Source organism: Zootoca vivipara, chromosome Z2 (assembly GCF_965207765.1).
Source record: "Zootoca vivipara chromosome Z2, rZooViv2.hap1.1, whole genome shotgun sequence".
Classification (NCBI taxonomy): domain Eukaryota; kingdom Metazoa; phylum Chordata; class Lepidosauria; order Squamata; family Lacertidae; genus Zootoca; species Zootoca vivipara.
In genome coordinates this window covers 48,230,190-48,256,508 of record NC_142585.1, presented here as the reverse complement: position 1 = coordinate 48,256,508, position 26,319 = coordinate 48,230,190, and the positions used below count along the sequence as shown (strand labels likewise).

Here is a 26,319-nt window from a genome sequence, read left to right as displayed (position 1 = left end):
ATGTATTTTCGAAACTACTGTCCATCTACATTGCATTTTGTAGAACAATGTACATTGCACTTGTCCAAAGCAGTTTATGAACCAAGAGTTTCCAGGGAGCAACAACACAAATCATCAGTTTAGGTGGAAAAGCAGCAGAGAAATAAGTAAATATCCATAAATGACCCCAGAACCAAAAGCAGATTGGTTAGATTCTACTCTCATGTAAGAGCCTGGAATAGCAATTGTTCTTTAGATGAATAATGATCTTTGTCGCTGGATTATAGAAACAGGTGAGCTTAACAGGTGAAAGATTTAACCAGTGCCTAAATCTTTAGCCAGGGTGGGCCTCTACCATCATGGAACCTTAGCCCCCATTCCACTGGCACAGAGGAACCCCACTGTCCAGATTGGGAACCCTGTCCCCATGCCATCAGCCGCAAGGAAATGCTTCTGGTCCTCCAGCAGGTAGAACCCCAAACCACCCTGGGACCTACTTGCAAACAGAAATGAACAAAATTCAGGCCTCTTTGCAGAGGATATAATTTTATGCACCTCTGACCCTATCACAGCAGGCAAATGTACAGAGTTGGAACAGTTCTCCAGGGTCTCAGGATTGCAAGAAACTTTTAAGAAAGCAGAGGTAATGCTTTTTCATACACAACCCCATTCATATACATCAGGCTTTTTACAGCAATGTTGGAGATTCCAATAGCTAGGGAAAGTTTTAGATATTTCGGCGTGCAAATTACCCAAAATTTGAACAAACAAGTTGTATCAGTTTAATTATAGTACGGTTTGGAAAGCTCTAAATATGGATATAATATGTTGGAATAAATGAAGACTCTATATTATGGACAAACTCTTTGCATTGAAAATAATGATTGTACCTCCATTTCTTTTCTTCAAGACTTGGGTGAACACCTGAGACGGAGAAGGACCCTGGAACCTATCCCTGAGGATTTCCAAAAAAGCCCACCCACCTGTGGGAAGAAAGATGGGGAGACCTGGCCATAAAAGTGATAGGCACACCTAACCCCCAAAAAGAGAACCCCCCCAAAAGGAAAAAAATACAAAAGCCCCAAAAGGAAGTCCCACAAAAAGTGGAGAGATTGGGCATTTGAGAGATCCGAGGGAACAAAATAACCCTTGAGGAAAAGCCTAAAAAACACTCCAAAAGCTTCTTTCCGCTGACGCCCCCTCCCCAGCCCCCTCCCCTGCCAAAGCCATAAGCCCAATTTGGGCAGAGGCCAGCACCCCTCTCCCTGCTAATCCATGTGGATTACCCCAAGGCATTAGCAGGACTATCTGGCTCGCATCCACATGGGTAGGCACCCCTCTCTCACCTTTCCCTCCCCACCCCCTGGAGACCGCTGCCCAGCATTGCTGACAAGGGTCCCACCCTACCTGACCCACCACTTTTGCCCCCCCCCAACCCTCCATATTGCCAGACACCCAGCCCTCTGAAGTAACACCTCCAGCCCCACCCCAGCCCATCAGGGGATTAAATACATACGAAGGCTCCGGATAATTTGAAACATCAAGTCAGGGGATGAGCGGTTCCCTCCCTTGACCAAGGTGAGTCTGTGCCTGCTCAGTAAACCTCTCAGCTTTGACACAGAGAGAAGGGTATCTCTGCACACGGAAGGAACTTGCTTATTAAAAAATCTCCAGCACAGCTATGCAACACCACATGGAACATTTTGTCAGTAAGGGGTAAAGGGTTAGTAAAGTTTGCTCTCCTTCCCGCAAAGAACAAGAGTCTGTGCTTAAGTGATCAAACAGTTCTGCGATCAGTTCAGTTGTCGGTGTGATTTTCAAGGGGGCTGTGGAGTCATAAGTTATTTCTAAATGTTCATATTCTTTTGGCATCCAGGATAACTTGACATTTCTTATCTCACTTATAAAATTGGGAATGCCAATTTTATAATCCCAGTAGTACTCAGGGGGATAACACCTTGGTTTTCTGCTGCTTATAGTAGTTGTCCAAGACCAGTTTCCCAACTGTTCCTTCCCAGATGATGGGCGCTGACCAAGGGGTCAGGGTGGGCATATCCGTTCGTGCTCTGCAAAGAAATGAGAAAAAAAGCCATGGATGCCCCAAATGGTGGAAATCTAGTTGGAAGTATATATTAGGTGGGGGATTTCAGCCCCACACCACTGTCACCTGAATGCCCTGACTTTTTTATCATTAACAGAGTCGAGGTTGTATCCTGGTATCTTGAGCACAAATGCAATCAAAACAGCTAATGCTCAGTATGCAGGGCAAGCCATTTAAGCTTGAATTTGCAAGGGATAAAAAATAAAAAATGCAGCTAAGAGTCGATAGCAGAGCAAGCCAAGGTGCTTTCATTTTACGGTGCCTTTTAAAAGGTTGCAGCAGGAGTAGAACAGCATGTTTGCCTGGCACCAAGGAGGGCAGCAATGGAAGCCTCAGGAAAACCACTTCGGGGAGAGTATTCCAGGGAAAGGCCGTAATTCAGAGACGGAGCACCTGCTTTGCATGCAGAAGGTCATGGGTTCAAGAGAGGGCATCACTAGGCAAGCCTGGGAATACCCCCTGCCTAAAGCTCTGGAGACTTGCTGCCAATCAATGTACCGTAGTAGACAGTACGGCACTAGATGGACCAATGGTCTGAGTCTCCTAGGATCAGAGAATCATTAGTTGGGCAAGACCCTTCCCTCTGTGTCAAAGCTGACAGGTTTACTGAGCCGGCACAGACTCACCAATGGAGGGACCCTCTCATCCCCTGACTCAATGTTTTCATTTTCTCCAGAAACTCCATATGTACTATTTAATCCCCTTGTGGGCTGGGGCTGGAGATTTTACTTCAGAGGGCTGGATGTCTGGCACCTTGGAGGGGGGGGCAAAGCTGGTGGGGTCAGGTAGGGTCTCCCCTATCTTTCTTCCCACGGGCGGGTGGGTAGGCTTTTTCTTAAACCCTTGATAGGTTCCAAGGGCCTTCTGTGTTCATTTCCGTTTGCAACCACTCCTCTACGAGAGAGGGCATTGCATAACTTGCTTGCTAATGGTTCTAGAACAGGGGTCCCCAAACTACGGCCCCCAGGCCGGATGTGGCCCAATTGGCCTTCCAATCCGGCCCGTGACGACCCCCGCCGCCCGCTGCCGCCGCCCGCTCTCACGGCGCGCGGCACAGCGACGATCTAAAAAATCGGCAAAAAATCGCTGAAAATCCTTTGTGCGCATGCGTATGGGCCTCTCCCGACCCGGAAGAGGTCATTTCTGGTGCACTTCCGGGTCGGGGGAGGCCCATACGCATGCGCACAAGCGATTTTCGGCGATTTCCCCCCCGCCCGTGTGCGCATGCGCACGGGTGCGCACTCCCCCGCCCTCCGGCCCGCTGCGCGCGCACTCCCCTGCCCTCCGGCCCGCCGCACGGTAAGTCTGGGGACCCCTGTTCTAGAACTAATACAACTACCAGGGCTGACAGAGAGCATATTCCCTTCTAACCTCAAAGGCCCCAATAATTCCATATAATGGAGGTACTCCAAACCCTTGAAAATTGTGGTGGTTCTTTTCTCAACCTTTTCCAGGTGTCAGGGACTAGGCAGAGAAGGAACAGTGGAGACCGCCCCCCCCCCATCCTGACCCTTCCAGGAAAGAGGAAGAGGCACACAGTACAGATTTACAACAGTGGTTTGTGGGGTCCTCCTGCTATTGTATTATTATGCCCTAGTGTTGAAGAATCTTTCCCCCATCCTCTCCCTCTTCCTGTCTCTTCCATGGATGAATAGCCCTGCCCTGCTGCTGTTGCCATAACAGATTCTGTCTTTCAAGATGCTCTGCTATTCCCCTTCTTTTCATGGTTAACATAAGGGTGATTCCCACCCCCACCCCTGTAGTCCTCAAACGCTCAGTGTCAATTCAAGTCAGCATCCCATCATAGGAGCCCATGGAACACCTGAGCCTCTTTCCTGCTGTCACCATGGTGACCTCCAAGATTCTAACTGGCTAGAGAATGTTTTGATGCAAAAGGCAGTGCAGAGTGATGGGCAGTTGGCCAGAACTGAAGGTGCCTGGATGGGGGGGGGGAGTCTGTTAGGGGAGGCGTAACTGAAGTTATGACAAGTCGCAACAAGCCCTACCATATGTTCCTCCCCTGGTTGGCATCCCCCAAATTTGACTGGGTTGATCTGGACATCTAGTGAACTCACAGGCCCTGGCTAAAACTGACACCAGTTAAACTCACCTGTTTCTCTTAATTTGGTGAGATAGGAGTTACAACAGCGACAAATATCATCATTCATCTAAAGAACAATTGCTATTTCAAGCTCTCACATGAGAGCAGAATCTAACCAAACTGCTTTTGGTTCTGGATCAATGTGGATCCTTTATGGATATTTATTTATTTATCTACTGCATTTCCTACCAAACTGATGTTTTGTGTTGTTGCTCCCTGGAAACTCTTGGCTCGTAAGCTGCTTTGGACAAGTGCTTTTGTTGTTTAGTCATTTAGTCGTGTCCGACTCTTCGTGACCCCATGGACCAGAGCACACCAGGCACTCCTGTCTTGCACTGCCTCCCGCAGTTTGGTCAGACTCATGTTGGTAGCTTCAAGAACACTGTCCAACCATCTCGTTCTTTGTCGCACTCGTCCCCTTCTCCTTGTGCCCTCCATCTTTCCGAACATCAGGGTCTTTTCCAGGGAGTCTTCTCTTCTCATGAGGTGGCCAAAGTATTGGAGCCTCAGCTTCACGATCTATCCTTCCAGTGAGCACTCAGGGCTGATTTCCTTAAGAATGGAGAGGTTTGATCTTCTAGCAGTCCATGGCAATGTAATACCAAAAATAAATATGTGATTTTGAAGGAGTCTCAGACTTTATCTAAGGCACATCTAGTGAAAGATACATTCAAGACTAAGTTCCGCTGAAGGTCATTGAATGGGCCTTAGTCATGGTTTATCTAAACCGCATGGGGGGTACTGGGACCTTGACTAATGGGTGGAGGGTGTCCGGTGGCTTTTTAAGGAAATATGCTTTTCTCCCTAAGTTATCGAAATATTTCATCCATTCCCCAGCTTAAAATCCTTAACTTCTCAGCTGGCCTCTCTGTCTGCTTCATGGGACAATGAGTAAACACACAAACCCCTGTGACTACAAACAGTGACTACATAATCACATGAGCACTGTTTCAGAGTAATTTTCATTCTCATGTAGATTACATTTATTCGAAAAAAGATTGGTTAATGAAGAAATTGCATATCAGTCTACTTACGAGTGTTTGTTGAACTAATTGGCTGATGAAGAATTCAACGAAACAGTATTTGCTCTCCAGAAACACTGTTAGCAGAGTTCAGTTGGACATCAGTATTGGACATTGCCGATTACAAAGCTTCACAGCTTGTTCTCTGGTGGGTAAAGTCCAGCATTGCAATTCATTCAGGACTTTCAGAGACTTTCAGAGATTTTAGTTTGTTAATCTTCATGTTTTGCATTATTCCATAAACTTTTTCATATTGCAATTGTTTCTGGCCGTCATGGGACAATGGAGCAGAACAGATGAACATCTGTTTGTTTAGTCGTGTCCGACTCTTTGTGAACATCTAGATGGCACAATTTCCTACCTGCCATGTTGATAGGAATGCTGACAGAAAACACAAATATCTAAGCTGAGAGCACGCCTCGCACTGTTTACTGACCGAGCGTCCGGTAAGAAATGAGCAACGGAATAGCGATGATGCAAAGCTGTTTCTTGCTGTCTCTATGGTAACCCTACAGAATGTGAGGAAGGGGTGAGGAGAATATTAGAATCAGAATCAGATGAGGTCATCATGGAAGGTGGAAGAGCAGGCCAGGGGTGAGAAAAGGGTGATCAGTTCACCCTTCCTGGTTGACTATTCATCTTCACAGGCTCCCTACACATTTTTAAACATGGCCATCTGAATTGTCCTTTGGAGTTTGTTACTACTTTCCATGGAGACAATGTTGGAGAAAGAGAATTGCACTCTGGAGATGGTCAGTCGAGAGGAAGGACTCAAAGAGTACGGTTCCTGCCTTTGTAACTTATCCCCACAATATCAAAATAAGCTCTGATAGACAAGAGGGGAAGACTCAAGTGCAGCAGGTGCAGATCTTAGAGCACTCCAAGCAGGCTTTGGAAGGTACAGCACATCAAATGATTCCTGCCCCTCCCCAGAGGAGGAGGAGATGGCAGGTGACTCCCTACTGAGGGGAAGAGAGGCAGCAGTGTGAGGAGGAAACAGGATGTCCCGGGAGGTGTGCTGTCTTCCAGGTGCAAAGATTGATGATGTAGCGGAGAAGTTGCCAAGTGTTATCAAGCCCACTGACCACTACCGCTTCCTTCAGATTCATGTGGGTACAAATGATACTGCCACTCACAGCCTATAATGTATAGCAAGGGACTACGAGACTCTGGGCACGGAGCTGAAGAGCCTTGGGGCACAGGTGGTCTTTTCATCACTCCTTCCTGTTGAAGGTTGTGGCCCAGGAAGAGAGAGTAAAATACTGGAGGTAAGCCACTGGCTGCGCAGGTAGTGTTGTCAGGATGGGTTTTGTTTCTTCGATCATGGTCCCCGCTTCCTTGAGGAAGGACTTTGGCAAGAGATGGGCTGCACCTCACAGTGGTTGGCAAGAATGTGTTTGCTAAGAGTCTCATGAAGGTAATCAGGAGAGCTTTAAACTAGAACTTTAGGTTGGCAAATATGACCTGGTGGGCATTATTGAAACCTTGTGGGATGAGACCCATGACTGGAATGTAGGAATTATGGGGTATAACCTGTTCAAAAGGAATAGACCAAACAGGAAGGGAGGAGGAGGAGTATTACAATGGTACCTCGGTTTAAGTACACAATTGGTTCCGGAAGTCTGTACTTAACCTGAAGCGAACTTTCCCATTGAAAGTAATAGAAAGTGGATTAATCCGTTCCAGACGGGTCCACAGAGTACTTAAACTGAAAGTACTCAAACCAAAGCATACTTAAACCGAGGTATGACTGTATATGTAAAGGATGTGTACACTTGTGGTGAAATCCATGGCGTGGAGCATGGAAATCAGATTGTGAGTACATGGGTAAAAATTGTAGGGGAGAGAAACAACAGTAGCCTTACTGTGAATGTCTGCTGTAGACTACCGGTAATGCCTACCAGGTCATATTTGCCATCCTGAACTAAAAGCTCCAATTGCCTTGCTTGTTTCCCCTACTTCGTGCATTTGTTTAGAGACAACTGAAACCATGAGTCGCTCCCTCCAGCTGCTTCCTTCCTGTAGTCCTATCAGGAGCAGCAATTGAGGAAGCTGGGTATCTTTAGCCTAGAAAAGGAGACTTAGATGAGATATTATAACAATAACAATAACAATAACAATAACAATAATAATAATAATAATAATAATAATAATAATAATAATAAATAATAATAATGGTTTCCCCAGCCACTCTGGGCAGCTTCCAACAAAATATTAAAATACAGTAGTCCATCAAACATTAAAAGCTTCCCTAAACAGGGCTGCCTTCAGATGTCTTCTAAAAGTCTGGTAGTTGTTTTTCTCTTTGACATCTGATGGGAGGGTGTTCCTCAGGGCGGGTGCCACTACCGAGAAGGCCCTCTGCCTGGTTTCCTGTAACTTGGCTTCTCGCAGTGAGGGAACTGCCAGAAGGCCCTTAGCGCTGGACCTCAGTGGATCCTCAATATCCTAGCCATCTTCAAATATCTTAAGGGCTGTAACATGTCTTCTCCTGCTCTGGAGAGTGGGACTCGAACCAATGGGTTCAAGTTACAGTGGTGCCTCGCTTAACGAATGCCCTGCTTAACAAAATTTCCGCTTAACGAAAGGATTTTTCGAGCGGAGCTTGCCTCGCTAGACGAATGCGTTTTACGAAAAATTCGTCTAGCGAATCGCGGTTTCCCATAGGAATGCATTGAAATTCAATTAATGCGTTCCTATGGGCAAAAAAAAATCAAAAAAAATTCAATGCATTCCTATGGGATTCGCTAGACGAATTTTTCGCTATAAGAAAAGACCCGTGGAACGAATTAATTTCGTCTAGCGAGGCACCACTGTACAAGAAAAGAGATTCCTATTAAACATTCAGAAAAACTTTCTGACAGTGAGAGTTGTTCAACAGTGGAGCACTCTCCCTTGGGAAGTGGTGGACTCTTCTTCCTTGGAGGTTTTTAAGTAGAGGTTGGATGGCCACCTGTCATGGATGCTTTAGCTGAGATTCCTGCATTGCAGGGGGTTGGACTAGATGCCCTTGGGTCCCTTCCAACTCTACAATTCTATGATTTTCCTCCTGGTTCCTGCCCCTAGAGTTTCTTTGACTAAAAATTAACTTTGGGGTGACTCGCTCCCATGATGGGGAGTTTGACTTTAAAGACAACCCCATTTTTTGTATAACAAATTTAGCATTTTAGTTTACTTTATTAAGCTGCACAAGGTTTTCTATTTGATTTTTTTCTGAGAAGGAATGCTTCTCAAGTGACTCATTTCAGTTGCCATATGCATTCTCCTGTGTGTTACCTTTTACCTTTTTTTATCTATGTGTAGTTCTTCACACATGGAACTTTTCCACTTGCGAAGCTAACAGCAGATCTCCCAAAGTCACACAGATGCACCTGAGGAATTGCAGCTGTGTATGCAGTTGTGGCATGAATAAGGATTAGGCTTCTACTGTTCACTAAAAAATAAATAAATTATGGTACATCATTCCCTTTATGAAAGTCAATAAACCCAAACCCTCTAATACAGTATGTATCCAGTAGGGTGAACATGCAGCTGTTATGGCCAATATGATAGATGCTCAGGCATTCAAGTGTTCTGCACCCACATGAATAATGAAGTGATTAAATCATATAGCATAAACACTGGGGGAGCGTAAATCCTGATCTTTTAACCTGAAAGTTTCATGTGATGCAAACACACACACACTTATCATTTGTATGTTTAGAAAGAAATAATATTTTTTAAATAAAAATTCCCAGTGCCTTTCCACTGTGAATATACTGTACTCATTATATGAACATGCAAAGTGTGACACTTTTAAAGATGTAAAACCCAAAAAAGTTTAACAATAAAGAATAGATTGCTTTGAAAACAAAAGCATAGTGCCAATATTTTATGGTGAACAGAAAATTAAACATTTAATAACAATTAACAATTTCTATTTTAAAAAGTAATATTAACAATGTGATACTTATGAGAATTGCATACCAGTTAATGCTTTATGAAAAAATAACTAAAAAGTGATGCTGCTTTTTTTTATATAAAAAAATGTGACTAGACATTCTAATTTTGCACACACAACCCAGGTCCCAAGAGCCATTTGGCTCCTAGATTATCTATCCCAGTTTCTAACACTGCTCACCAGTTGGCTTTGACCTCTGGGTTCTCAGAAAACACCAAGTCATCTGCAACGAGAGTCAGCCCATGCAAGTAAGACCTCCAGCCTCTCCACCATACAAAAGGGATACAAAAGGAATTCTCTGGAGGATACCTCCATTGCCAACAACTGAAGAACAACGGCCCATCCGAGGGGCAATGAAAAAGCAAGCTGAGAGAGGGAGGGAGGAGGCAGGACATCAGACCTCCGAAAGGGGAGGGTCTGAGTGTATATGTGGAGTTTGAGAAGGAAATGAAGACCTCCGGTTGTGGCATGAGAGGTCTGGAGAAAGGAGAGATCTGGTTATAGAGGGGATGGGATACCAAACCCCAAGAAAGGCCATCCCAATAATAAAAAGTCAACAAAGGAGAAAGGGCAAAAAGGAACCAGAAAACATCCAGAAAAGAGACGTTAGAGGGAATAGAATCATCTTTGAAGAAAGGCCTGTCAAGAACATGCCCAGGTCTTATCGACCTAAGCTGGCGCCCGCTTCCCAGCCCCACTCCCTGGCTGAGGCCAGCGCCCCACTTCGAGAAGTTACGGAATTTCCGGGGGGGGCACATAAGCGAGAGCCCAGTTGTGTTGTGGGTATCGCCTATCCCAGAAACGCTCCCCCACCCCCATACTTAGACGCGAGACGATTAGCTCAAGAAAACCCTTTCCATACAGTCGCACCAAGCACCACATATATTTCATTAATAAAGACTCTCGGCTTCCTTTTTGTTTTTGAAGCCCCGTATCAATATGAACAAGGAATTGTGAATGAACTCTGTATTTGCATACTACTGCGTATATAGACCAATCAAAAGCGTTGGATTTTGACAGCTAGCCAATAGCGTTTAGCGGATAGCGGCCTCTAGTGGGTAGAATCTCTTCCCACTCAAGCTGCTTTTCTCCTCTTTGCAAGGTAACTCGGCTCGAGCTTTTGCACGCTTGACTGAGCCGCTAAGTTTCGATTGCTAAATTGATACATACTCTCAGCTCTCCTTCCCCTGCTGGTGGAGACCAGTGGCCAGCATTGCTGGGAGGGTACCCTCTACCTCACCAGCTTTGCCAGCTCATACCTCCAGGTTTCCAGACAACATCCAGCCCATGCAAGTAAGACCTCCAGCCTCTCCACCATACAAAATGAATTCTCTGGAGGATACTTCCATTGCCAACAACTGAAGAACAACGGCCCATCCGAGGGGCAATGAAAAAGCAAGCTGAGAGAGGGAGGGAGGAGGGAGGACATCAGACCGCCAAAGGGAGGATTTTAAAAAATTGTGAACTAAGAAAGAAATGAGCATATTGAGTCTCTATGGCTATCCATGGCATTACTGAGGGATCTATAGGTTCAATCTATTGACTAAGGTGAGCCATAGGCTATTGATAACAGTATTGTTTACTTTCCCCCCAACATATTTTCTAGGAATAAGAGTAAGATTATTCTAGAGCAACCTCACTGCTTCCACAGTGAGAGTTCATGATAGTCTGAATTATGGTTGTTGTTGTTTAGTCGTTTAGTCGTGTCCGACTCTTGGTGACCCCACGGACCATAGCACGCCAGGCACTCCTGTCTTGCACTGCCTCCCGCAGTTTGGCCAAACTCATGTTCGTAGCTTCGAGAACACTGTCCAACCATCTCATCCTCTGTCGTCCCCTTCTCCTTGTGCCCTCCATCTTTCCCAACATCAGGGTCTTTTCCAGGGAGTCTTCTCTTCTCATGAGGTGGCCAAAGTATTGGAGACTCAGCTTCACGATCTGTCCTTCCAGGGAGCACTCAGGGCCATGGGCGTACCCAGGATCAAAACTAGGGGGGGGCAAGGGGAGGGGCCAAGGCACGGAAGGGGAGGGGCCACAAAGTGGGCGGGAACAGCGAACTCGCGCTCCGCCGGGCTGTGCCCCTCCCTAGAAGCAGGGCTGGTGGGCGGAGGCGGAGCCCAGCCCAGCGGAGCGCGAGTTCAGCGTTCCCGCCCGCCGCGCCGCGCTCTCTGGTTCCCCGCCGCGCTTGGCCTTGCCAGAGGGCGCGACAGGGAGCTGGAGGGAGGGCGCAGCGCGGCGGGCGGGAACGGCGAACTCGCGCTCCGCCGGGCTGTGCCCCTCCCTAGCAGCAGGGCTGGTGGGCGGGGGCGGAGCCCAGCCCAGCGGAGCGCGAGTTCGGCGTTCCCGCCCACCGCGCCGCGCTCCCTGGTTCCCCGCCGCGCTTGGCCTTGCCTGAGGGCGCGCCGGGGAGCTGGAGGGAGGGTGCGGCGCGGTGCGGCGGGAATGGCGAACTCGCGCTCCGCCCGGGCTGTGCTCCGCCTCTGCCCACCAGCCCTGCTTCTAGAGTAGGGCAGCTGCCCTAACTTGCCGCATGGTGGGTACGCCCTTGCTCAGGGCTGATTTCCTTAAGAATGGATAGGTTTGATCTTCTTGCAGTCCATGGGACTCTCAAGAGTCTCCTCCAGCACCACAATTCAAAAGCATCAATTCTTCGGCGATCAGCCTTCTTTATGGTCCAGCTCTCACTTCCATACATCACTACTGGGATTATGGTACTCTCATTAAATTTCCGTAAACCACTCTAAACATAGAAATGTTTACAGTAGAACTTGCCAGTTGCTTTACCTTGTAAATTTTAAGTTTTAAATATAGTTTGTCCATCTAGCAATGAATAAAATGAAAACAAAAACATATATAGAGTAAGACAGTATTGTAAATCAAGTATCAAAGGTGCTCTTTTAGCAGTGGGGTTTTATATATAATGAATAGAAATATATAAAGAGTAAGCTACATCTTACAGCTATCAAATCAGGACAGTAAAAAAACTGGTACGAATACGAAAGTATCAAGGGTGGCCATCAATGTTAGTCTGCTGTACATACTAAATTACAGCTGTTCTCATTTTTAATAATGTTTTTACCCTGAGTAGCAGAGCTGCCACACTTTGAAGTTAATGTCCCAGGGACATTTCAGTGTTAAAAGCAAGAGTGAGAATATTTGGGTAGCACTTGGTACATTTCATAAATACTGAATTTGAGCTTCAGAGCATGGTGACTCTATTCATGTGAGGATTTTGAAGGATTCCCCCTGGATCATTCAAATCACAGCCTGTGTCAGTGGAATCCTTTCTTGCCAGTGCGCTAAGTGAAAGGACAGCATGCTTTAAGATGGCAGGAGATCATGAGGGCTGGGCAATATCTGCTTTCCAACATTGTGCCTTCTCAATATGGCAGTATATTACAATGCCAGAAAGGAGGTGTGGAGGAAGAAAGCAATTGCCAGCCACAGAGATGATTAACCTCACCATGCAGCGCTTCTGCCTAATCCTGGTGAGGCCAGGTGGCCAGCGCTGACCCGGGCTTCCTGGAACAGCCAGCAGTGGCTCATTCTGACAATAATCTCGCCATACAAGCAGCAGCTACCAGAAGCCACCGTTCCACACGGAGGAAGCAGGCAGCCTGCCAGCGCTCACACATCCAGGGAAAGAAACGAAGGCGCTGGGTGGCTGGCAGGCAAGCAAGCAAGCACCACTCCCAAGGCCAGTGGCTGGGCTGCAGATGGAGGAAGTGGGGTGGCACGATGCTGGCTGTGAGCAGAGCCGGGGATTCGTGACACATCACTTGATTGGGAATTCTGAAATCACTCTCAGGATTTTAATTTTAAACCAGTTTCAGGCAATGTATCAATACCAGCACCCAGGCCTATAAATAATGGTAAGCTTTACGTAGACATTATGTAAGACTGAATTAGATATGTCCCTCCACCCACTCAGTGACTATAAGGTGAAATAAAAATGGCTATAATTCTTTTCCTTTTAGCAGTAGATAAAATATGCAAGCTGCTGCTGTAAACCTGCCAAACCGCATGCATATAGACCCAGGGATGTGTTTGTCAGAAATGGATGCTGTTTGTAGGCAAGGCCATCAATTCTGAGCAATTGCTATGTGGTTACTCTACAGGAGAAACTTTAACATTTTGGGATAGGCATAATACAAATCATAGGCAATGGTAGGAAAAAATAGAACATGGATTCCCAGCACAAAGCGAGCTGTGGGATGTGTCACTCCTTCCCCACAGAAGAACAATTTTCACCGTTCCACATGAAAAATGATCAGTTTTCAATCCATCCCCGAAATCACTGAGGAAGCACCTTAGGGAAATGATTCACTTTGGACACTAAGCTATGGCCAAGGCTGACCATACTTCTCAACAATTAATTATATATCTGTTGGTTGCTGCTCATCTTACTACCCTATGGACCTATGGTTTAAAATAGTTGTTTGTTGGCATTTCAAAAAAACTGACTCATACATTCTGCTAGGGGTGATGCAGAGCTCTCTGACTTTGCTACTGCTTGGTTTGTGATTTATAGGACCCAAGAACCTCATGGATGGAACATTCCCACTAAACAGGGGTTTATGAGGCAACATCCATGAATGGTATGTTTGCTACAACACTTTGTATTCCACTATGGAAAAGATTTTCCTTCATTCTTTTTACGTGTTCTAGGATTACTGTATTGGACCCAATATAAGCCGCACCGTTTTACCGTATGCCTGTTTCAGCAGCGATATCATAAAAGCCAATTTTTGTAAGGTCGCAAATTTAAGCCGCGCTTTTAACTTTTCATGGTTGGAATGTGGAAAAAAAAGTGAGGCTTATACTCCAGCCAATACGGTAAGTACAGACAGGGTGAAACTACAGAATCAGCAGTTTGGTGCAAATAGCCCTTTGGAACTTTCTTCTCTATGAGGCCACTGGCTATTAAGGAAAGGGCTGGTGCTGTGATGTTTTTATTGTAACAATCTGTATGGGCTTTTATATAAATAATTTTTTTTTAAAAAAAATAGTCCAGTAGCACCTTAGAGACAAACTAAGTGTGTTCTGGGTAGAAGCTTTTGTGTGCATGCACACTTTTTCAGATACACTTAAACAGAAGTCACCAGACCCTTATATATAGTGGGAGGGTGGGTAGGGGTATTATTCAGAAGGGTGGTGGGAATGGGTGATTGACTCAATGGGTATGGTGAACCTGTTTGTTAACGACTGCAATTGGTCTTACAGGAAAAAGCAAGGGGTTAGATGGCTAAAAATAGCTTTATCATGTATAATGAGATAAGAATCCAATGTCTCTATTCAGACCAGGTCTCTCCATGGTTTTAAGTTTGGTAATAAGTTTCAATTCAGCAACTTCTCTTTCCAGTCTATTTCTGAAATCCTTTTGTCATAAGAGAGCTATTTTGAGATCTTGTATAGAGAGAGCTGAAGGGCACTGTTGACATTTGATGGCATACACAATGTTAGAAGATGAGGAATTAAATAGTTCTGAGATGGTATGTTGGATGTCGTTGGCGCCAGTAATTGTGTTGTCTGGGTGTATGTGGCAGCAAAGTTGGCATCTGGGTTTATTGCAGGCTCTGGTACCAGTGTCCATGTTAAGTCTGGTGGTGGTATTATTGTGGGTGAGGAGTTGTTTAAGATTGGGTGGCTGTCTGTAGGCAATGAAAGGTCTTCCTCCCAGAGCTTGAGAAAGAGAACTGTCATTGTCCAGGAGAGACTGTAGATCTCTGATGATGTGTTGAACTGTTTTAACTTAGGAGCTGTCCATCAAAATGAAAGACTCTACCCTCCTCTCGAATTCAGGACAGTTGACCAGTCAGTTTGGTTTCATTTCTGGAGGGCAGGATGACAGAAACAGTCATTTTTCAAGGGGGTAGTTGGTGCTAAGAGCTGAAGCCCATCCCCACTTCCAGCAAGAGGCTGACTCTCTTGCCTAAGATTGTGAATAATTCACACCCTTGGATGGAGGATCCCCAGATGCTGAAGAGGACAAGGCTCCGCAATTTGAATTAGCCATGTGGTTTTACAGAAACTCATGAGTAACCTAGCAAGCTCATGCCCAGCAACCTAAGGCCCATGGGCTGGAAGTGGCCCGCGGAGATCGTTTGACCAGCCCACGAGCCACCCCCGAACCGAGCCGCCCACTCATGCGCTGCGCTAAACTAAGTGCAGCACGGCATGGGAACTTGCTTCCACGGCGCCGAAAGTCATGCGCACGCAATCCATGGAGGGATCTCTGCGGGACCGATTCGGCCCAGGCAAGATAAACCCTGCTGGCCCCCTGCTCAAGCCCAATTGTAGTGAGGATCAGTATGTGCAGCATGGAAGCAGGAACAGAGATGTTATTCATAACATAAGGAAGCTAAAAAATAACAGAGACACACAGAGCTTGAAAACAAAAAATCAGGGGATATTTCACAAACAAAACATTACTGCTCAACACAAAAGTCACACATGAAAATCACAAATGATCAGAGATATGCAGCTTTGGAAAAATGGATCCCAGGAACCTTTACAAGAGTACAGATAGTATGAAACACATTTCTTTAAAAAGCAGGGCAGATGCTTTTCTCCTTCACATACACAATTACTGAAATCACACCTTTAAACTGATACTCACCCCTAGAAAAACTGCAATAATGCAATTAAAAGAAAAAGGAATGGTTTCCACACCAGCTGTGTCTGGTCCAAGGCATGCTGTTAGCAGACACAACCTTTAATGGGTTCACAATTTTTCAGATCAAAATTTTTATTATTATTTTTAAAAAAATCTAAATATTTTGTTCTGCATTCAACAAACATGATATTTGAAACTCATGGCATAGTGAGAAAATCATACATAAAACATTAATAAAATTAAAAGATGATTAAAACACTGCAGGTTACTTTCAAAACATGTAACCTCTGTAAGGCACTAAAAGACAGAAGGGGTGGTAAATGTGCCCCTTGTTGGCCGGCTTTAACATGGCTTATGATACCCAATGCAGCCCTTAATGCCACCATCTCACTGACACAAAGGCAGGATGAATCTCCCACGCCAACAATACGATGAAGATCCTGAGCTATGTAAGTTCCAAAATCAGATATGGCTTTGAAATAGGTCCACCCAGCTGAGCCTGTAGCAAGAGGGTATTGGATGTTAAGGGACAAGGTTTGATCACAGTGGAGATCGAGGACGAATCGGGGAGGTTGATAAGGCACTGTCTCCAAAGACATTGGCATAAGAGGACTTGAGGAGCTGGACGTAGCTTTGCATGCTTCGGTTGGTGCTCTCAGACTGTTCAAGACGATCCTTCAGGTCGTGGAGGCGGCTTTCATACCGACACTCTGCCTGCACGAGGACGGACAAAATGGTTGAAGCGAGGGAAATCACTGCCACACCCACCTCATTTCTATACCAGATCAATTATGGATTCTTCATATAAGCAAGTAGCAGTTCACATGCCAAGCAGAAATTCCAGCCTGCTAACCCCTTATCTTACAACTTTAGCAAATCTTCTATGCTCCTAATCAGTTCCCTGTGCTCCATCCTATTTTTTAAAAAAAAACCCACAAAAAACCCCAACCACCCCCCCTCATCTACTTCCTTTCCTCCCTATCAAAATACAAGATGGGATGGACCTAAAAGGCCTTAAGAAAGTTAAGAGAGCTGCTGCTGCTGCTGCTGCTGCAGAAAGCCACTCACATCATCTTTGCTCCGCCGCAGTTGATTCAGTTCCGTCTTTGTCCTGCTCAGTTGAGTTTCCAAATCCAGCATCTTCGACTGAGCTGTTCTCTCCCTTGCTGCTGCTCGCTCCCTTGTTTGTTCCACCTTTTGCAGGCAAGGCAATAGAAACAAGACAACCAATGTTTTGGGCTTTAGCAAACAAAAAAGCATCCCTCAAGAAGCTTTGAGGGAAGAGGGTCGCTTGATCCCAATTTTCTAAAGCTTCTAAAGCCAGGAATTTTTTTTTTTTAATGTAGCACTCACTTTCCTGGTTACAGGTAGGTAGCCGTGTTGGTCTGGATCGAAGTAAAATAAAAAAATTCCTTCAGTAGCACCTTAAAGACCAACTAAGTTTTTATTTTGGTATGAGCTTTGGTCATCAACAGCTATCAGTCAGTCAATCACCCATTTCCACCACCCTTCTGAGTGATCCCCCCTCCCCATCCCCACCCCTCCCCACCCCTTCTCTACATAAGTGCCTGGAAACTTCCATTTCACTGTATCTGAAGAAGTGTGCATGCACACGAAAGCTCATACCAAAATAAAAACTTAGTTGGTCTTTAAGGTGCTACTGAAGGAATTTTTTTATTTTACTCACTTTCCTGTTATATTAGAAGCAGGGTTAATCTACATATCCAATGTTAGCAGGGGAAAGAGCAACAAGACGGTGGGGGGGGGAATTAAAGTAAAGTAACAGATGTAAAGAACTTGAAGAAGTGTGTGTGTGTGTGTGTGTGTGTGTGTGTGTGTGTGTGTGTGTGTGTGTATTGGGGGGAGGGAGCATTGATTTTACTTTAAATATCTAGAGACAGTTCAAGTGGCCCAATACATTATTAACTTTGCATTTATACTTCCCCACTCTTCCCCACCAAGCTCACATTTCTAATATGAAAGACTAAAAAGAAAGAAAGAAAATCAAATCACAAACATACACAGAGACAGGAAACATCCTAGGACCCAGCAGGATATGTAATGGCTAAGTGTTTTGCTTACACTGGAGAGAGCCGAGTGGGGGGTCCCTACCACCCACAATTAAATTGAGTGCTTTCTCTCAAGTGCTGTTATAAGGAGAAAAGGAAAGAGGCTCCTTGCATAGGCTGCTCTCAAGAGCTCCTTGGAAGTAGGATGGGATGGAAGTGTATCAAATATACATGTCCTCCTACTAACTAGGGCAATAGGGAAGGACTCTTTTCAACCCAGGGGCTGCATTCCCGTGTGGGCAGCCTTGGGGAAAGCTGTGGCAGGGCCGGCCCAAGACATCTGGCACATAGGCGAACCATAAAATGGTGCTCCTTTCCCACCACCAGGGAATAAAGGGCGAGTGAATATCTGTATCAAGAAGGGGGTTGGGGAGAATAAAGATCTACATTTGGGGGGGGGGGGGAGTGTCAAATCAACCTTACCAGATGGCTGAAGGGGGAATCAAAGGCCACTGTGGGGAGAGGCCTGTTCTGTATCACGCTGGGAAGCTGCTGCTGCGGCAACAGGAGACACATTCTCTGGAGGCTGAATCTGCTGCCCCTGTGGGTCCTGCTGCCTGAGGCAACTGCCTCACCTAGCCTGATGGCCGTTGTTGGGATTCTGGTGAGAGTTAAAACACTCTGGAGGTGTTCTGATTCTCTGGGTGTCTGCCCACAAGTGATACGGTATGAGGCGTGTGTAGGAGAGAGAGCTAGAGATAAGAGCTGCAAACATGCATCTGGCTTCTGTTGGTTTTGCTGTTTCTTTTATTCTTCTGTAATAAAGTTGAGTTAGACTAGAAGCAACGGAATTGAGTCTGTTTTATTGAAGACACAGACTGCCATCGTGCCAGCTGCGATGTAACTCTGCTGGGTCCGAACAAGAAGAAGCTTTGCAGAGCGAGCTGGGGAGCGTACTGGACAGCCATTGAAGATTGGCTGTGTGGGTTTAAGGAGTTACTATCCACTAATGAACTTTAAAGGTAAAGGTAAAGGGACCCCTGACCATTAGGTTCAGTCGTGACCAACTCTGGGGTTGCGGCGCTCATCTCGCGTTATTGGCCAAGGGAGCCGGCGTACAGCTTCCAGGTCATGTGCCCAGCATGACAAAGCCGCTTCTGGCAAACCAGAGCAGTGCACGGAAATGCCGTTTACCTTCCCGCTGTAGCGGTACCTATTTATCTACTTGCACTTTGACATGCTTTCGAACTGCTAGATTGGCAGGAGCTGGGACCAAGCAACGGGAGCTCACCCCGTCACAGGGATTCAAACCGCCGACCTTCTGATCAGCAAGCTCTAGGCTCTGTGGTTTAACCCACAGCACCACTTGCGTCCCTACTAATGAACTTTACAATACTACATTTATCATAACAGGTGTGATGGCCAAGGCACGTGGAGGGGACTTTTGTATAGTGGGCCACATTTCCAGCCACAGACACCTCTGCCTCCTTCCAGGTAAGTGAGGCATTGCAACAATTCAAGGACACATTCTTGCTGAGCAAAACCATGCAAGGAGGACACCCAGAGCAGAGTTGGAAAAAGCATAGAGTCTCTCAAGGACCACATTTGGGATCCAGGGTTGAGATCCCCCACCCCTTGTAATAAAGCATCTTCTCACTGATCTCCTGAAGCTGGTTCTCAAAAACAAAATACTCATTGCCCAGGGGGAGGTACCAACCTGCCTCTTGGCATCACCTATGGCTATCTCCAGCTGGCGTGCCAAGGAGCCACATTCCCGGGTCTTCTCCTCTAGTCGCAGCTGGGCCTGATGGATCGACTCCTCCCTTTTCGCTATGACCTGGATGAATTCTATATTCTGACCGCTTGCTGCTTCAAGCTTCCTGAATTGCAACCACAAGGAAAATTCATGGGTATAAGCCAATCAAAAGGGCTCAACCTTTGAATTGACTAGATGTGCCTGTAAATAAGTTTTGATAGGTGCTGCTTTATACAGTGGTACCTCTACATACGTTCACCTCCGGTTACATATCCTTCAGGAAGTATTTTTCTGGGTTTTGCTGTGTACACATGTGCAGAACTGCTCTACTTTACCACCACGCACGCATGTGCAGAAGTGGTCCCTCCAGTTGCAGAAACCTCAGGATCTGACCGGAGCTCCGGAACGGATCCCATCCACAACCACTGATTATTAGCTGCTGCCCACAGGAGGAGATTGGTCCTAGGAACCAGCAGCTATGGAGAACCAGGGAGAGGGCCTTCTCGGCAGTGGCACCTGCCCTATGGAACGCCCACCCAGCAGATGTCGAGGCAATAAGCAACTATTTTACTTTCAAAAGGCAACTAAAGGCGGCCCTGTTTAGAGAAGTTTTTAATGTTTGATGCTGTATTGTTTTTAATATTCAGTTGGAAGCCACCCAGAGTGGCTGGGGAAACCCAGCCAGATGGGCGGGGTATAAATAAATAAATAATAATTACATAAATTGCTACAGTTCCTTGACTCCTCCCTCTGCTCTCCCCCCACCCCACAAAAGAAGTATATCATATTGGCCTGGACATAAGCCGCACCCAAATATAAGCCGCACCTTTAAAGTCCAAGTGGGGAGGAAAGAAAAAACACAATACCCAAATATAAGCCGCTCCCTTAAAATTCTGCAGGCACTCACACCCATTCCATTTTACCATATGTATGTTTCAGCAGTAATATTGTAAAAGCCAATTTTTGTAAGGTCGCAAATTTAAGCTGCACGGGAAAAGTAAGGCTTATATTCAGGCCAATACGGTATTAACCTACATTTGGAATGCAAGGGGCTATCACTTTTTGCCTTCCCAACACTGCCAGTAAGCCTAGTTTGCATGTTACAGTAAGCCAAACAATGGCTTTGCGCAAATGCATAAGTGTGAGGGCTCCTGAAGAGGAGATTGTGGCCATTTTGTTTCTCCCTGGTTGTTTTGCTGCTGCATCACACTGAATGAAACCATAGTTTGGCTTAGCATGTCATCCAAACCCAGGCTCTTCCAGGCAATCCACAAGCCAGGAACTAAAGGACAAACCCAGTGGAATTTGCTGCCAAGGCGTGTGGTGGAGTCTCCTTCTTTGGAGGTCCTTAAGCAGAGGCTTGACAGCCATCTGTCAGTAATGCTTTGATGGCGTTTCGTGCTTGGCAGGGGATTGGACTGGATGGCCCTTGTGGTCTCTTCCAATTCTATGATTCTATCAGGGCCGTCTTAAGTATATTTGGCGCCCTGGTGCGATTGATCCCTCTGGCGCCCCCGCCCCGTTTCCCAGCGCGGCGGCCGGGCGCAGCACACAGCGCGGCTGCCGGGGGCGCAGCTCTGCGGCGGGCAGGCACCCTGGCGCCCTGCGCCACCCAGACTGGCCGTAGAGCCGGCCCTGGATTCTATGAACCCTAGCTACCACCACCAGTTAATCTGGAGAGAGTTAAAAGTCTGACCCCAGGTCCAGACTTACAAAGATCACTGCAGATTTGCTGCAGTCAGCAACAAAACTCTGCTGTGACTCAGTTGTGAACTCCATATATTCACGCTGAGCCGTGGTTTGGGCTTTGCGTGGTGTGCCAACCAGAGCAACTGTTTCCCCCACCATCACCACCAAGCCCAGCATCCATGACAAGACTACAGTGTTCCATACTCAACACTGATACAGCACCTGATTGATCTAAACACACGAGAACATTTGCACAACACAGCCGTTCAGTTTTGCTCACTCTGCTCCCAACCTTGACAAAGCTTGCATCCTCCCCACTTGCTCCTAACCTCTCCAGCTCTTCAAGCTTGAGGATCAGCTGCTTGTTCTCTTCTTGGGCAGACTGATACCTCTCTCTCATCATCTCCATCTTGTCTCCCTGAAGCTCAATCTGAAATTTGATTTGACTTAATTTAATATCTGTATTCCGGTTTTCCAACGGCAAATGTTCAGCCCAAAGCAGCTAAGAAGGGCATTAACAAAGCAACAAACATTGCAATATCAAGCACAGCATCATATAAATAAAGCAAACGGCAACAATAAATCATCAAAACAATTAATACAATTAAATCAAATCACAGTAATTCAAGATATGAAAATGAAAGATTGGTTTAAAAAATAGGAAGGGGAAAAGGTAGAAAATGTGTAAAGTCTTTAAGGCCTTCCCAAGCTACCAGTGACAGGTGCTGCTCATTTTCATGTCAAGATCTCCCCATTCTTTATTTCCTAGAGAAACAGGAATGGAGTCATGCAGAGACAGAGACAGACAAAGAGAGAAAAGGAGCAGAAAAGGCTACCATGTCCAGGGCTTAAGTGGACCAGGGCTCATTTGGTGCTTATTTAAAGCTACTGTTTCCATTGCCCCTCTCTTCCACCATGGAAGGCCACTCACATGTGGTTTCCAGATACTGAGCAGACCCAAAGGGATGGTGGCCTTGGGTGCTTTAAACCCAAACCCCAGGAGCAGAATCTGATTTCAGTACCAGGAGGTGGGACACAGAGTAAAATTAAAGACAGCCTTCTGGGGTAGGTGTCTTTGCCTCACCACTAAGCAACTATAATCAGAAGCCCCTTCACCTAGACCCTCAACCCCACTGGTCAGAGGGAAGAGCCTAGGAACCTCCTCTTGTACACATTTAAGCACTGTACGTGTTCCTGTTTTTGTGGCCTTTTCAGAGCCTATTGTCATCCAGCATGAATTTTTTTCTTCTCATCGCTGCACAAATGAGCCGCCAGCCACCTGCAAGCAAAGTGAAGCACACACAGATTGAGGCAAACGCCAAAGGAGAGAAAAATCACAATCTCTTACACAGAGAGAGAGAGAGAGACAAAAGGTGAAAGGCTTATGGAGCCGAACAGAATTAACCATGGGTTGCTAAAAAGATGAAGTTGTCTTTTACAAGGAATGGAGGCTCAGGTGCTTGTGGCCAGGCACATGTTATACTCATGCTGGTTTGCACCTCATACAAAAACAGAAACAAAAAATTATTTGAAAATCAATATAAAAAACCAAGATCTGATTTAATCTGCCAAGAGTTTATTTCACATGGATATACTGTGCATAAAGATTTCTGGCTCAAAAAGAAAGACTTCAGAAGAAGAATTTGGGTCGTTTGGAAGCACAGGACAGCAGCTGTAAAATTAAGGCCAAAAAGGTCACACAGAGAGGCTTAGGTAACCAAGTGTTGACTGTCAGAAAGACCAAAGGACTGAAACCTTAGCAAGTGGAACTCAACCGGTCACCATGAGCTGAACCACAGAAGCTCCCCCACCACCCACAGCCCAGGTTTTTGCTTTCAGTTTTAGCACATACCACACTTACAAGGATGTGTGCATTTCAAGACTGAACACAGGAGAAACTGAACTGAGTGCATCCTAAGAACTTCAGTTTCTATTTCCTTCTTTAAAATGAAAGCAAGCAATCCTCAATGGCATTAATTCAGTGTTCCATGCCTATGTTGCACCTTCTCCCCCCCCCAATAAGATAAATAAATTATGCAAAACAAGCCAACATGTGCAAATATTCTGGTAGGCAGTTTTGATTCCTCCATCCCACTCAGTGCCTAGAGACCTGCCTAACCATTTTCAAATTTTCATTCCTCTCAGTCACGAGGACTAGAAATTTGACTTTTTGTTGATGAATTTAAGTTTCTAGCATGCACTGCATTACACAGAACCGTGAGAAACCTATGAATTGCCATACGAAGGACCCACAAATAAAAGCGTGAAGGGGGCTGGTGGATCTTAACTGCATGCTTTCACAAGCCTACCCATTTGTTAACTCGCCAGAGAGAGAAGGTGTTGGTGGACTGAGAAAAGCAGCAAGCTTAAATGCAGGTAGCAAAACAGCAAAACAAAGACATGCCACACATCCTTTTATTCCGCAGTGCAGATGTTTTAATCATTTCAAAAAGAGACGAGACAAGAGACAAAGATTGCATTTTCTTGATGCTAGAGGCTCATTTTGGTCCTCTGCTTGGGGTTCGTGTGGGCGCCTTCTGCCAATCCCTTACCCGCTGACGGAGGTCTGTGATCATGGTTGACAGCTCCATATTTTTCTTCTCGTAACCCTTTAGCTGTTCCTGGCACTCAGCCAGTTTAGACTCTGTGATCTTCAGGATCTCGGGAAGCTTTTCTAGCTCAGCAACCTGACTCTGGAACTGCTTACGAGCCTGTGAGCAAGAATGCAAAAAGCAGGAATTAAAGATAACAGAGGGTGCTTGGCCACAACACCTATTTATCTGATAACAATGAGTTTGATCCACAATTCTAGATCAAGGGCCAGATAATATGTGAAGCTAGTAGATGCTTCTGAAGCCCACAAGCCACTGGAGGTAGTACATTGCAATTGTGGCAAACAGCCACCAGTAGCCATATCCTCCATTAATTGCGTAGAAATGCGTAGAAATCCTGTTACAGCTTATTTTATGGGTAGGGCTTATTTTTGGGAAAACAGGGTATGTACCATGGGAAAAAGTACTTTCTTTCATCTGTCCTGAACTTTCCAACATTCAGCTTCATTAGATGGACCCAGGTTCTAGCATTATGGGAGAGGGATAAAAACTTGCTTTCCTGCCCTTGTGTAATACAAATCGGCTTGTCCAGCCACTTTTGAGTGACGGAATCTGCGTGGAGAGGGTAACAACGTTTAGATTTCTAGGCAATGAGTTACAGGAGGATCTGTCCTGGAGTGTTAATACGAGGGGGCTTGTGAAGAAGGCGCAGCAGAGACTGTACTTCTTGAGAATTCTAAGGAAAAACCATCTTCCACAAAAGCTGCTGCTTGCCTTCTATCACTGTGCCATTGAGAGTGTACTCACTTATGGGTTATGCATGTGGTACGGAAGCTGTACTTCCCAGGATAGGATAGGGTTGTGCAGAATTATTAAAACAGCAGAGAGCATTATTGGCTGCTCACTCTCCACCTTAGAACAAATCTATATCACCAGGTGCCACAGGAAAACACTAGACATATCAAGGGATCCGCTGCATTCTTCGAGCTCCTGCCATCGGGACAGATATACAGAACAATGAAGGCGAGAACGAGCCGTCTCAAGAACAGTTTATTCTCTAGAGCAATTTCGGCCTTAAATGGAAAGTCTGGACTTTGAAGTCATCTTATTTTTACTTGTCATTTCGTATTGCCTTGGTTAATTAATGTTTTGTAGTTATTTTAATGTTTAATTAATGTTTTAATTAATGTTTTGTAGTTATTTATACACCCAATATGCCAGCAAGTTTGGAAAACTCAGCAATGGCCAGAGGATTGGAGAAGATCAGTCTACATCCCAATTCCAAAGAAGGGCAGTGCCAAAGAATGCTCCAACTACCGCACAATTGCGCTCATTTCACACGCTAGCAAGGTTATGCTTAAAATTCTACAAGGCAGGCTTAGGCAGTATGTGGACCGAGAACTCCCAGAAGTGCAAGCTGGATTTCGAAAGGGCAGAGGAACCAGAGACCAAATAGCAAACATGCGCTGGATTATGGAGAAAGCTAGAGAGTTCCAGAAAAACGTCTACTTCTGCTTCATTGACTATGCAAAAGCCTTTGACTGTGTCGACCACAGCAAACTATGGCAAGTTCTTAAAGAAATGGGAGTGCCTGATCACCTCATCTGTCTCCTGAGAAATCTCTATGTGGGACAAGAAGCTACAGTTAGAGCTGGATATGGAACAACTGATTGGTTCAAAATTGGGAAAGGAGTACGACAAGGTTGTATATTGTCTCCCTGCTTATTTAACTTATATGCAGAATTCATCATGCGAAAGGGTGGACTAGATGAATCCCAAGCCGGAATTAAGATTGCCGGAAGAAATATCAACAACCTCAGATATGCAGATGACACAACCTTGATGGCAGAAAGCGAGGAGGAATTAAAGAACCTTTTAATGAGGGTGAAAGAGGAGAGCGCAAAATATGGTCTGAAGCTCAACATCAAAAAAACCAAGATCATGGCCACTGGTCCCATCACCTCCTGGCAAATAGAAGGGGAAGAAATGGAGGCAGTGAGAGATTTTACTTTCTTGGGCTCCTTGATCACTGCAGATGGTGACAGCAGTCACGAAATTAAAAGATGCCTGCTTCTTGGGAGAAAAGCAATGACAAACCTAGACAGCATCTTAAAAAGCAGAGACATCACTTTGCCGACAAAGGTCCGTATAGTTAAAGCTATGGTTTTCCCAGTAGTGATGTATGGAAGTGAGAGCTGGACCATAAAGAAGGCTGATCGTCGAAGAATTGATGCCTTTGAATTATGGTGCTGGAGGAGACTCTTGAGAGTCCCATGGACTGCTAGAAGATCAAACCTATCCATTCTTAAGGAAATCAGCCCTGAGTGCTCCCTGGAAGGACAGATCGTGAAGCTGAGGCTCCAATACTTTGGCCACCTCATGAGAAGAGAAGAATCCTTGGAAAAGACCCTGATGTTGGGAAAGATTGAGGGCACTAGGAGAAGGGGACGACAGAGGACAAGATGGTTGGACAGTGTTCTCGAAGCTACGAACATGAGTTTGACCAAACTGCGGGAGGCAGTGCAAGACAGGAGTGCCTGGCGTGCTATGGTCC

The 26,319-nt window shown here is 45.7% G+C and overlaps 1 protein-coding gene across 7 annotated transcripts in view; it reads right to left on the bottom strand.

Moving 5' to 3' along the window:
* Positions 1–15,531: 15,531 nt before the first annotated feature.
* ODF2 (outer dense fiber of sperm tails 2) overlaps positions 15,532–26,319 on the bottom strand; it is a 39,363-nt gene continuing 28,575 nt past the window's right edge. For all 7 annotated transcript variants that reach the window (XM_035112906.3, XM_088665340.1, XM_088665341.1 and 4 more), the window contains 5 exons: positions 23,766–23,924; positions 21,543–21,643; positions 19,486–19,648; positions 16,828–16,953; positions 15,532–16,473 (listed from right to left, as the gene is read on the bottom strand). In XM_035112906.3, the coding sequence (XP_034968797.1) occupies positions 16,300–16,473; positions 16,828–16,953; positions 19,486–19,648; positions 21,543–21,643; positions 23,766–23,924 (723 nt within the window). In that variant the 3' untranslated portion in view covers positions 15,532–16,299. The remainder of the gene's footprint in view (positions 16,474–16,827; positions 16,954–19,485; positions 19,649–21,542; positions 21,644–23,765; positions 23,925–26,319) is intronic.